This window comes from Homarus americanus, unplaced genomic scaffold, assembly GCF_018991925.1.
Source record: "Homarus americanus isolate GMGI-L3 unplaced genomic scaffold, GMGI_Hamer_2.0 scaffold6317, whole genome shotgun sequence".
Classification (NCBI taxonomy): Eukaryota; Metazoa; Arthropoda; class Malacostraca; order Decapoda; family Nephropidae; genus Homarus; species Homarus americanus.
In genome coordinates, this window is record NW_024730668.1 from 21,223,770 (window position 1) to 21,237,528 (window position 13,759).

General features: G+C 35.8%; 1 protein-coding gene across 3 annotated transcripts in view; it reads left to right on the plus strand.

Moving 5' to 3' along the window:
- The window catches only part of LOC121867314 (ATPase family AAA domain-containing protein 2-like), a 78,237-nt gene that overhangs the window by 33,972 nt on the left and 30,506 nt on the right, over window positions 1-13,759 (plus strand). For all 3 annotated transcript variants that reach the window (XM_042367220.1, XM_042367221.1, XM_042367222.1), the window contains 8 exons: window positions 221-371; window positions 2,207-2,350; window positions 3,805-4,234; window positions 4,819-5,077; window positions 6,032-6,156; window positions 6,851-6,996; window positions 7,410-7,612; window positions 12,349-12,497. In XM_042367220.1, the coding sequence (XP_042223154.1) occupies window positions 221-371; window positions 2,207-2,350; window positions 3,805-4,234; window positions 4,819-5,077; window positions 6,032-6,156; window positions 6,851-6,996; window positions 7,410-7,612; window positions 12,349-12,497 (1,607 nt within the window). The remainder of the gene's footprint in view (window positions 1-220; window positions 372-2,206; window positions 2,351-3,804; window positions 4,235-4,818; window positions 5,078-6,031; window positions 6,157-6,850; window positions 6,997-7,409; window positions 7,613-12,348; window positions 12,498-13,759) is intronic.

The window sequence follows — 13,759 nt, forward strand, 5'->3', positions numbered from 1 at the left end:
ATGCTCCTCACCCCTCCCAACCATATTTGACAGTAGTCATTGTACAGTATGGGTAATTACCTTTTCTAGATATATGACCTTGGCTACACCCTTTATTAATGCTATGTATTTTATATCATAGAAGTACAGAAGTGTGGAATTTATTATCAGTAGTGTCATGTGTAAGAAATTTTTCACACAAGTATAGAATATTTTTCCAAGGACTTTCAACTTTTCTCAGGTCCAAGACGCAGTTCTCGAAGAAGAAAATTTAGTTCATTTAATGACCAATCATGGTTAGTAGGAAACAAGAAGTTACGTGGTTATCCATCCATTGTTCCTAGTTCTGAGCCAGAGAATGAAGAACCCAGACCTTCACGGAAATTATGCAAGTAAGGATGTTCTGAAGTGGATGTATTTTGTAGATAATTGGTTTGTTGATTACTAATACTGTACTTTAGAAAAAATTTTATGGTTGTATTGTATAGTTACTGAGCATTTAAAATATATCATAAGCTATACAAGGATAATGTGATAATTTGTGGTATGTAACAACAATTATTAATCCTGCACTCAGTTTTAAACTACCTATAGTAAGTTATACTGTAAACCTTGAGTTGTGTAAATGATCATAAAAGGATTTAGGCATATGAAAATGGAAATTTTTATTAATACAGTGACCCCTCCGTTAACGAACTCAATCCGTTCCAGAAGGTCGTTCGTTAATCGAAAAGTTCGTTAACCGAAACCATTGTTTCAATGGGTTTTTGGGTAATTGGTTCCAGCTCACCAAAAATTTCCTAAATTCAACAAAAATGGTAGTAAAGTTCACTTACTTTGAGGCGTGTATGTAGAAGGCTCCTGGATGATGATGATGATGATGATGGGATTTAGAATGGGGGTGGAGGAGAAGGAAGAAGAGAAGGCATTGGGGTGGAAGAGAAGTCACCCCATGGCGCCATTTCATCCATAAAATTTTCGCTCTCTGGTGTAATTCAAGATTATTTTCTTTAAATGAACACTGCACTGCATTATATATTGTCAATATGTAAAATATATTTCAAAATGACCAATAATTTGCTTGGAAACACAGAAAAAAAAGCGTTTACTTGAAGAGAGTCTCAAGCAAGATGTTACCTCCAGTGAAAACAGAGAGAGACTAACTTCTGTTTGCTGTGTTAAGAGGCTGGATGCCGCGCATTAAACTAGTCACTTTACCTTCAATTATGTTCAATAATTGTTAAAATGACTAAAAAATTGAATATCAAACTTTTAAAATTATTGAATAGTATAAACTTTTTGATATTTACTAAAATAGTAAGGAATTTAAGCCCTAGAACCGATTAATGTATTGGCGGACTGATACTAAAGCTGGTTGCCCGGTCAGTGCAAGCGAAAACATGTTGAGGTCGGTTCGTAAGAACTTCGTTAACCTAATTTTTTTTCGTTAACCGAATTGAAGATCCTTATGGAAGGCAGTTCGTTAATCGAAATTACGTTAACCGAGGTGTTCGTTAGACGAGGGGTCACTGTATAGGTAAACCTCTATTTGCTGTGGGGTTAGGTTCCTGAAAACCCCATTGCAGGTTGAAATATCGTAAATGATGTTCATTATACAGGGGGTACTGTAATATGGAGTTCAGTGGGATAGGTTCCTGGTCAGTCGCTCACTCATGTAAAATAAAAATATATATATACTCTGTATATCCTAGAATACTACTAGCCCTACAACACAATTAAACAACACTCGCCACATCATTAAGAATAAGTATAATTGTCATAACATGTCCCCTTCAAGGCTAAGGGAACTCTTTAAAGTGGAGTGGAGACATCAACCTGAGTCCCACGGAGACACTAGGGAGTCTGAAGAGTGGAGACTAAAGGTATAGCCTTCATCCCGGTCTTAAAGATGGTAACCTTTCACATATTTATATCTCAGTAACTGGAGACTAAGGTTCAAGGTTTTCACCACTATATACAGTATATATTTTAACATGGTCTATTTACTATTTACTTTTTAATGAATGACAGGAAATTTAATGCTTCATGCATATTAAAACCTTTACAGATGGCCAACTCACCTGCTGGGTTATAGCTGAACAGTCAGTTTGTGAGTTCTTCTTACCCTGATGTTATTTTAGTCACTTTGGGCAAGTGGGTGTATGGGGATTTGCTTCCCTATTTTCCTCCTAAAATTTACATCAGGTGTATTGATTCTTCTTAAAAGTTCCAGATATATTGATAAGGAGGTTGAACCCAGACGTAGAAAACTTCGCCGATATGACGAGGCGGAGGACCAAGATTTTTGCCCCTTAACACCTAAATCACATAGACCTACTAGACGTCGCCGTGTCCCACCAAGGAGATATAGGTTAGGATATTGTCCATTCAGTAGTTCACTATAACTTCAGAAATCAGGCACTCCAGCAACCAACAGGAGAATCACTGTGTTCATATGTTGTGGATGTGAAGCCTGGACTTGGGATGATGTTTGAGTATACGACCCAATTGAGTGCAATATATGAAGTGATTAGGATGCAGGGAATAAGTGTAGGAGGAAAGATGGAAATGAAGGAAGTGTCATGCAGAGATTAACAGGACCTGCTCAGGTGGTGTGGATATATTAGGAGACTGGGAAGTGATTGATTGGTAAATAAAGTATAATTCAGAGATAGATTGTAGGAGCGAGAGGGAAAAAGTCCAGGAAGGAGATGGATTGAAAGTTGCACTTGAAATGATGGGAAGGGACATCCTGAAAACAGCATTATGTATGAATGAGCAGAGAACATGGTGTTGACTGATTATGAGCAAAGATGTGGAGATGATTGGTAAAGCTGGGTCGTGTGGAGTGTCAGCAGCAAACTAAAGGATATCATCAGCTGTGATGTGGAAAGGGAGTACCATAACAGAATATATTTATTACAGTAGTATGGGTATAAAAGAGAAAATGTGTTTGTGCATTTGCTCTTGACTTCACTTCCACTGCATAATACTTAGAAGAGGCTTGAAAAATGTAAGAAAATGAAGACTTCCTGTTATAGATTTTTTATGTTATATAATTACAGTACAGTATATTACATTTTTATACAGAAATAATTGGTGAGCAGCCAGTTCGGTATAGAGAATTTTCGGTATAAAACAAATCCGAAAAGTTCGTCCAATATGTAAAAAAAGCTAAGCATTTTTAATTCAGATAATTTTTTTTTGTAATACTGTACTGTATGAATTAGTTATTTTGGTAACACAATACTTTAATAAATACTAATTATCATAAATAATGCATAAAGAATACAGTAACACATTGATATTGTACAAAAAGTACAGGAGTAGCTCGATATATTACATTAACAGCTCTTTCCTTGGCTGGCTGGTTGGTCAGAGCTGTTTGTCCATATAAACATATCACCAGGAACTTAATACTACACAATAACTCATTTGGGTTGAGTGTGGTATATTTTTTTGGTGGTGGTGGAGGGGGGGCTGATTAATTTACAATAATATTTTATTAACCCGGGCACGAAATTAACCTAATTAATACAAAAATGATGGTGAAATTGCATACGAAAACTGTTGTTTTAAGGATATAGTGAGGCGAGGAGGAATTTTCCACTCACTCCAGCCAGCAACTTGCCTTTCCTACCTTCTCTCCCACAAAGAATTAACTTCTTGCTCCTCACTTTTATTATTTTATAGTTTTATATTATATTTTCTTTATATCTAAGTCACATTAGATTGGAAATGATTGTAAATTTTTTTTCCATATTGATAATGCAGTACAGTACTTGAACTTTTTAACCCTTGATATAATATCCGGTACTGCTTTAGGGATGACCCAGATAACTCGGAAGAAGAAGATGTAGCCAGGCGGATGCGAACTAGATGTGGGAACCAATTAAAATCAAAACCCAAACTTGATGGAGAAGATAATGAAGAAGATATAGAGGAAATCGAAACTGATGGTGAAACATTAGACAGATCCGAACAACATAGTAAGAGTTTCAAGGAAGATCAAGAAGAGACACAAGATGAGGACAGAGAAGAGGGGAATGATGGTGATGATGATGAGGATGACGACGATGATGATGAAGAGCTCCCACAGAAGAGACGCACGACAAGAAGTACCTTAGTTGCTGCTGGAGAGAAAATTGAAGACTCCGAAGAGGAGGAAGAGGAGGAATCACCAGTGATGCGTAGACGTGTAATTAAGAGGATTCGAGACCCCATTGCTGCCAATGCTCTGTCTGTGAAAAGTCCGGTATGTTATTTTTGCTTTTTGACTCCTATTTCTTTGTTTAAATCCAGAGAATGATAATGTATTATAAGAGATGATAGTGATTTAAGTGGGATGATCATTTGTGGAAATGTATATGAAAGTGTTTATATTCACTGAGAGGATGTGCTAGAGAAAACAGAAAGATAAAATGGAACGATAAGAAGAGGAAAGAATACATTATGTTTGAATGGGGAGGCCTTTGTGTCTATAATAGTGAAACCAATGCTTTATTTTTTTAACAAAGGTTGAATGTTCTTAGAAGTATTTACATGAGGCCAGTTGTAACTAATGAAGAGTGTACATGAGGCCACCCTCTTCTAATATTGTAGGCAAAGAAAACTACACTAATGGGGAAACTTATGAACCTTAATTCTTTGCATTTTGGTTTTATTTAGATGAGTGAGCACAGGCAATCTTCTGTCTTCAAATATATTTTTATGTATTAAGTACAGTTTAAAGGAAATAGTTATAGGAATAATAATTGCCTATGAATAGTGTGCAATATGTAGCTGGCTATGAAGACTGTTGTCGTCGTATTGTAAACTTAAACTGATCTTTCATTCAAGTTTGAGGACATGTATTCAAGAGTGAAAAGACAACGTCGGCCAGTCAAACGTTTTATGTATGAAGATGAAGTTCCTGCGAGACGGTCTCGAAAGCATGATTCCTCTTCAAATGATAGTGGCAATGATAAAGATGATGAGGATGATGATGACGATGAGGACGATGAAGAGGAGGAAGATGGAGATGAAGTGCAAACTAGGTCACGATATTCACTTCGACGGAATAGACAAGAAATAAGACCCTTTCAGCATACTGCAACAGGTAATTTTCTGTGGTTCATTGCCACCTAGTTAAATTTGATGCATTCCTTCTTGTGTTTTAGTATATATATGAGGATCATTCAGTTAAATTTTTTCCTGAAGTATGAGTCATTACACAAATGGTTTTACATTCTGACATACAGAATGTAATCAAGGAGATGCATTATTCTAGATCTAGAAATTTCTTAATGCTTTAAATCATGTTTTATGGTGTAACTTAGACATTCACACATTAGAGAAGTATATAAAACACTAAAGAAACCTGAAACTGAGGGCATACATTTGGAAACAAATACTAGATTTTTCTGATACAATTATAACTTTAAGCCCATTAATTTAACAACTTTGGAGCTCTGCCCTGGTCGAATTGCCCGAGGGGTTTGTATGAACCAAATTGTCCAGTTTTTATTGTGGAATTCTGACATTTTATCGATATGCTGTTTTTTTTCCCCCTAGGGCCTAGCACCTTTGGTTTGCTTTTTTGTACTGTCTGGATTAACTACTTGAGTTGCTGGGTGGGAAAAACAGTATCTTGATAAAATGTCCAAGAGATACTGTACTGTACTGTATATCCTTCCTAAATTATTTTCAAGACCAGGTCATCATTGTTTGAATTTCTTTTTCTAAGGTTTTTCATCTGCTCACACATATTTTAGATACACCATTTAACTAAGTTGTTTTATCTTATAGGTGTTCAGTGTCCTCTTTAACAAGTACAGGTATACTGAACTGTATATAATTTTAAACCAAATTTGGCTTTGAAACTTTTTATCCATGTAATAGGATATTTCAGTCTTTCCAATTAGTTACATTCAATGCATGATTTATTTCTTGCATGTTTGGGGAATCTCATGTCCAGTGGAATTTTGCTTTTCCCTCTTTTGGGATGGGAAAAAATAATTTAGAACAAGTGTTAGACCCAATTTATTTATTTATTTTCTTCTTTTCAATTCAGTGACAGAGGAGTCATCAAGAGCCAGGGGATATCATGAAGATTCTCCTCCTAGAAGACATCGGAGGAATCACAAGAGATATCTTAATTCTCCAGCAAGAAAGCACATGTTTCATCATAAACGTATGGTACGTTTTGTGGTTAAAATTTGTTTCATTCTTTTGAATCCTTGTAAAAGGAAATATTTTTTTATATACCAGTAAGAGGTTTTGCACAGATTTAGACTGGAATGGTTTTTCCAAGTGAATGGAGAAGACCAACTGGGCTGAGAAATGTATGTGTTTGAATGTGGAGAGCAGAAGAGCTAGGGGAGAGCCAAGAGTGACATAAGGATAGGTTATATATATATATATATATATCCAGTCTTACTAAGAAATAAAGCTTAATAGGTCCTAGTATGCTTAGTAATGGTGCAATTATTTACGGTATCAAGATCAGTTTTATCTCTTGTGTGGAAAGCTCTAAAGAATTCTTGAAGGATCTTTCTTCTGTCTCTTGTGAGCTTAGTTGAGACCTGTGTATGGACTAAGATTGGTAAAGTGCAGACAAAAATCTGTTGATTGGATCTATTGCACATTGGTTTGTCAGAATTTGCTTAAACAAAAATATGAAAATTGAATGAAGGCAAGAAATACAGGGTTTATGCTAATGTATCAGTATTAACTCAAACTACATATCATATTAGTTGTTGCTAAAATTAATACACGAGGGCATTTAGGTTTTTCTTTGATGGTAGTAAAAAATATAAATCATTCATTTTTTAAAGAGGTCCTATGTTAGTATTTTCATTATTTCTTTGCGCTAAATGGTTATTTTCTGCAGGCTGCTCATCATACATCAACAAGTAATAGCAGTAGTTCAGATGAAGATCGTTTTGAGGAACGTAAAGCTAGAAGTATGGCAAAATCACGCAACCGTTGCCTTCCAATGAATTTGTCTCCAGAAGATTTATTAACTACCACACTAAAGTAAGTACAGTACTATATTTACTGTTTGGTTTAAAAACTCACCGGTACAACGGTGAGTAATTTGGTTGGTAATAGTGGGCAACAATGCCTTTTATTGGTTGAGATTACAATCTGAGCATTTTTGCGATTTAGTTATTCAGTATTTCTTACTTGTTCCATGGTTGAGTGGCAAATTTATTATAAAGTGTTTTTAAAATTTTCTTACAAGTGTTCAGAAATTCCATACTGCCCATCAAACAATGTGTTGGTCAAACTTATTTTTTCTTCTTCCTAATTCTGTCTCTTCCTTTCTTGTACTCCTGTTTACTTTGAGCTATTCCAATGACTCATAGTACTAATGTTTTTCATGAGTTTTATTTGGGTAAAATTATTTCCCACTTATTCTTTCTTTAATACTAAATCTGTTATTTTAGGGAGCGAGCAAAAATTGGTTCCAGCTTAGCAGACATAGACCCGATGACTTTGGATCGCTCGGTTACGTTTGATGCTGTGGGTGGTCTCTCTCATCATGTGAATGCTTTAAAGGAAATGATCATCTTTCCTCTCCTCTACCCAGAGGTGTTTGAGAGGTTCAATATTGCTCCTCCAAGGGGAGTCTTGTTTTATGGCCCACCTGGTAAGATGAAGTTCATGCTCATTATTGAAAATGCAATTCTTTTATTAGTGTTACATGGTGTGGATTAATCCCTTCTATATTGCAACCATAAACTTTAACTAGCCAATTGTACATATACCTTGGCACTGAACTTATCATTAGCAACCGTCTGGGATAGCTTCAACTTGCATTTTAAGGATTTGTTTTAAAGTCAAATTAGATTTCCTAATTTTGGGGGGTATTTTCAACTCCCACATTTCATTGTAAATAATTCATACTACAGTATAACCTCAGATATCTAGAATGCATGGAGAATTGAGTGTGCCGGATAATCGTTTTTTCCGGATGCTTGAGAGTTATCCTTATAAATATGCATCTCACACTTAAGAACATTGTAATAGTAAATATTATAAAAGGGCATAGTAAATACAGTCGGCCCTTAACATACGCGGGGGTTATGTAACAGAGATACCCGTGGATGTTAAAAATCCGCGTATTTTTGCTGCCCCCCCCCCCAAAACCCCTGGCCCCTCATGTCCTTATTTACTGTATATACCTGTGTGTAGTTCGAGTTTTTAAGACCAAATTATTTGGCAAAAAATTGGGGGTCGACCCCAAAACGGGTAATAGTTTCGTTAGGTTGAAAAATATTTACCAGTAACTACCAGTAAACAATGGAAACGATGTACCAACGCACCACCAGCTGTGAGTGTCGGTACAGTTGCCAGGGCAGATCTCTTGCGTCATCATAGCAAGCCCAAAGTAGCCAAATCCATGGTATGGTAGCACAGGACGATGTAAAACATAAAGTATTCATTTATTAAAGTTTATTTATAAATACTGTACATAAATTTTTGTTCATTACATTTGAAACATCAATCTTTGTTAATTAAATTTGAAACAAAAGAAAACTACGATACCGTATTTTTATTAAAATATTAATCACAAGTATATTTTACCTTAACTGTGACTGAATGAATATACGTATTCTCAGAAATAAATATGGAAATATAATATTTTTGCTGGAATGACGTACATATTACAGTGGAAAGTGGGATAAAATCATGACGAAAACAATGACTTTCGCTTTCTTTCGTTATTCAAAAGATTTTACCGTAATCGCTTTTCAAATGGTTTTCAGTTAAAAAACTGTTGTACTCGTACTGTATTACAATAATATTCTATCCTATCATTAGCCTTATAATCCCACAACTGAAAACCATTCGAAAAGTGATTACGGTAACATCTTTTGAACGAAAGAAAGAGAAAGTCATTGCTTTCGTCACAATTTTATCCCACTTTCCACTAATACGTACATCATTTCAGCAAAAATATTACATTTCCATGTTCTCAGAAATAAATGATAGTTTTGTTGAAACGTAATGTACAGTATTTAATATTAAAATGCAAAAATAGCTATAAAAACAATTAATACACCCGTAATGTACTGGCTGGCATCTCCACTCGTCCCTGCTCCCGCGTCCAAGGTCACCACTCCTCCCAACTCGCTCCCTCCTCTGCCTCCTCCACCTCCTCACCGTCACTACTGCCGACAACAAACACAAATGTTTTGTGAATAACTGCACCTCCACTTCCTATGTACAGTACTGAACTGTACTGTGCTGTGCATTTTTACAAACAATAAACATGGCAAGAAAAGCTATTAAAAAAAAAGAGATAAAAATTTCACTTTACTGTACCGTACCTTTCCTTGGCGACAGGACGGGGGTCATCGGGCTCATCGTCACTGAATTCCATAACGGGTGGTGAAATGGGGGCGACGGTGGATTCCTGCTTCCTCACTGCCGCCAGTGATTGATGGTGTTAAATCTCACCTTCGGTGATCAAAGAACATGGTGATGGGGAGTTGTCGTCTCTTTCTTTTCATTTCTTCCATGATGTTTTTGTATGGAGCAAAAACGTCATCTATCCCTCGCATGAATTTCAGGGCACGCACCATGGAGGGGTCCATACTATAGGCCAGGTTTTTCAGTGCCTCAATATTCCTGGTCATCTCCCCCAACTTCTCCAACGTTATTTCTTGGTGCTCTTCCTCTTCCTTGCCTGAGTCTACTAACTCCTGTAGATCCTCCTCGGTCAGCTCAGTGTCGTGCTCTTCAATTAGCTCCCTAATCTCGTCCTCTGCCATGTCCTGGAAGCCTTCAGCAGCCACTTTCCTTGACAGTGCCAGGGTCTTTCTGAATATTTTCATTAAAATCCATCAAAATCATTTTCCTTGTCATCGTCTTAAGCACCAAACAGCTCCTCCCAGTCTTCTCCTTGAACAGGGCTAGAGGGTACATGTTTTTCGAATCGTTTTCAATTAGAAAAATGTTACAGCACATGTATATTTTACCTAAACTGTGCCTGAATGAATATATTCTCAGAAATAAATAGTAGTTTTGCTGAAACGTGATGTATTTCAATGTAAAATAGATAAAATACATGACGAAAACAAAAGACTTTACCGAACCTTCCAATGTTCAAGAGATGTTACTCGTTTTTTTAATAGTTTTTGGTTAAAATACTGTTATATTACAATGATATTCTATTCATACTGTGCTTGATATACTACATTCACGGAAATGTAATATTTTTGCTGAAATGACGTACGTATTACAGTGGAAAGTGACGAAAACAATGACTCGCCTTCTTTCGTTCAAAAGATGTTACCGTAATCGCTTTTCGAATGGTTTTCAGTTAAAAAAACTGTTGCATCACAAGTGAATTAGGATAGAATATTATTGCAATACAACAGTTTTTTAACTGAAAACCATTCGAAAAGCGATTACGGTAACATCTTTTGAATGAAAGAAAGCAAGTCATTGCTTTCGTCACTTTCCACTGTAATACGTACGTCATTTCAGCAAAATATTACATTTCCATATTCTCAGAAATAAATAGTAGTTTTGCTGAAACGTAATGCATTTCAATGTAAATTCGGATAAACTACATGAAAACAAAAGACTTTACCTAACCTTCCGATGTTCAAGATATGTTACTCGTGTTTTTAGTAGTTTTCGGTTAAAATACTCTTACATTAGTGATATTCTATTCATACTGTGCTTGATATAATACATTCACGGAAATGTAATATTTTTGCAACTACAATGCTGATGTCAACACAAGCGTGGTTACAGCGAGATTGACTGAGTGAGGGAGAGCTATGCTTGTGTGTGTGAGGTAGCGAGAGCGGGCGGTGTCCCGTGTTCGGTGCCGCATGCGAGTTGAATGGCGCGCGATTTGAATGTACTTCAATTACTTCAATGTACAGAATATTCCTCCGGCGGGGCAATCGGCGTATTTGCAAATCTGTGTATGCTAAACCCGCGTATGTAAAGGGCCGACTGTATATTATAAAATTAATAGAAAGGCTGTACTCATTATATAGTACTGCAGTGGTGTGTGTAATCCTGTTGTACAGTAGATACAGTTACTTGTTGAACTTGAGTAAATATGGGTACAATAATCACTTAGTTCACTACTATTTTTCAGGTTTGTTAAGTTCCTTAAGGTTACACTTAAAAATTATTTTTATTGAGGGCACTGTAATGGCGACACCCAGTGTGTTTGGCCAACATGGAGGATGCACACAGCATCTCTAGTGGCCAGAAATGAAACCACGGGCAAAGCGACCCCAAATTAAAACCGATTTTCTTGATTTTTTAAATGTGATCAGACATTACTTATTGAAAATTGATCCCACCAAAAAATTCCAGTTGCTTGAGAGTTCTAGATGGTTAAATGTCAGATATCTAAGGTTATACTGTACAGTATAACTAAAAATTTGCTTTAGAAACATTTGTTTTAACATTTATGGTTATTATATATATTTTATTTTTATAATTTATTCTTAATGATGCCCCTAATTTTATAGTTAGAATAGCATTTGTAAAACAGTTATTTTGGGAAGAAGGAAACTAACTCCTAGGGAAAGTAGTATTCTGTCATGGATGTGTAACATCATCGTACTGTTTAAAATTTTTATGTATGGGGTAATTTGTGGTGTTGAAGCAAGAGTGATGGAGAGGAATGTAAGTCTGATAAATTGTGATACATGTTATAGATAGGGGGTAAGTCAGCTTGACTTTGCAGTTGATTGTGTCTAATGAGCGGTATGGAAGAAAAAATTATAATAATTATCAGTTTATGAAAGTGTGTCATATAGGAAGATTGGAAGAAATAAATATTTCAGGTGTCTTGGAGTGGATATGTCAGAAAATAAAAGTATGGTGAATTGAACCACAGAATAGTGGAAGGAAATAAAATACTGTAATATATGGAATAAAAAAATGCATGGAAAGAGGAATTATGTCTATGGAGGCAGAGATGTGGCTGTGCAGGCATTACTGTATGGATGTGAAACATGGACTGTGGATGCATGATTTAGAGCAAGATGTTAGGTGAGCAGGATGTAGAGGATAGGAGGTATGGTATTATTGAGAGAAGGTAACGTTAAAGATTGGTTAAGAGTGTTTGTAAGTCAGAGGTGGATGATAGGGTGGAAAGGGGATGACGAAGGAGGAGATGGAACACTAGGGAGAAAGAAGCTCTGGATATGAGGGGATACATATCAAGGAAGCCCTGGTAGGAGAGTATGGTACTGAATGGTTTATAGGTATGTTACAACAATTATAAGTGGATGTGTGAGAGCAAGTAAGAGTGATTTTAACAAATGAGTTCTTATTACTGGCATAATATTTCACACATTCAATAATATATATGACAATATTCCTTAATACTGTGTCTCACATCAGGAACAGGAAAAACTCTTATGGCAAGAGCACTTGCTAATGAATGCGGCGTTGGTGGCAAAAAAGTGGCCTTTTTCATGCGCAAGGGTGCCGACTGTCTCAGCAAGTGGGTTGGAGAATCAGAGAGACAGCTCAGACTTCTGTTTGATCAGGTGATTTATATTAATAATGTACTTTATTCCTTTAATTTTATTTACTTATATACAGTAAAGCCTCGAATAACGACGGTAATGTTTCCCCGTGAGGATATGTCACACAAGAGAAGAAGGGACGCCATTGTTGTTGTCAGTGTTTGTACCCATCATGTCAGGTATCCATCTGAAACTGAAGAAAATAAGACCCTGGTAGTTGCTGTAGTAAAATTAATGTAAAAAAATATGTATGTTTTAATTAATGTTATTTAATGTACAGTAAAGGCAACCACTGATGTTAAAGAAAAAAAGAGTGGTAGTGGAATGGCAATGAATACTTGTGCCCTCAAGGAAACCGCGTCATTTATCTTATTAAGAATATGTACAAAAGATTCATTATTGTTTATTACTGAATATATATTTGATTGAATTAATATTTATACCCCCTTGTATATGCAAAATGAACAATTCAGCTCATTAATAATATGTAGAATATTAAAACACACTAGAGGAGACGAGATGGTATTGTTTTCGTGAGTGTATACAACCGTGCACCATTGTTTTCGTGAGTGTATACAACCGTGACGATGGTTCTACATAAGAAATTGAAGAAAATAAGACCCTGGACGTAGCTGTAGTAAAAATAATAAAAAAAAAATGAATATATATGTTTTAAGTAATGTTATTTAATGTTAATAAATGAAATAATAGAAGTAGCTAACCATTAATGGTAAAGGAAAAACGAAATAGATTGGGAACGCCATCGTATGTAAGTGCCTACGTACATGTGAAAGCATCGTCATTTCTCTACATAAGAATACGAAAGCAACACTTATTACTGTTCATATATGTTTTAAATAATTACTAATGTAAAGCAAAAATTCAACTCACCAATGGTGATAAAGTCTAAAACATAAGGACAGCCAATGAATGTTGTGCGAATTTTTACTCAAATGACGAAGTCATCAGGTTCAACTCTGGTTGATGCTGTAGGTTCAACTCTGGCTGAAGCTGAAACTTTCCATAAAGATGTCATAGCTGTTGCTGAAATTGTTACTGAACCTAAAGTTTTTGCTGAAGCTGCTTATGATGCTGAATTTGATGGTGTAGCTGAAGTTGATGGTTGAGGCTGTCGAAAGAACCTTTCACATCCGCTTTCTTTTCTCATTAAACATCTTTATGTAGAGGTCATATGCATTTTTCACGTCCCTGTTAATTTTAATGCTTTGTTCTGTTAATGGATCCACTTCAGAAAATATGTTCATTGCTTGCTCCATATAATA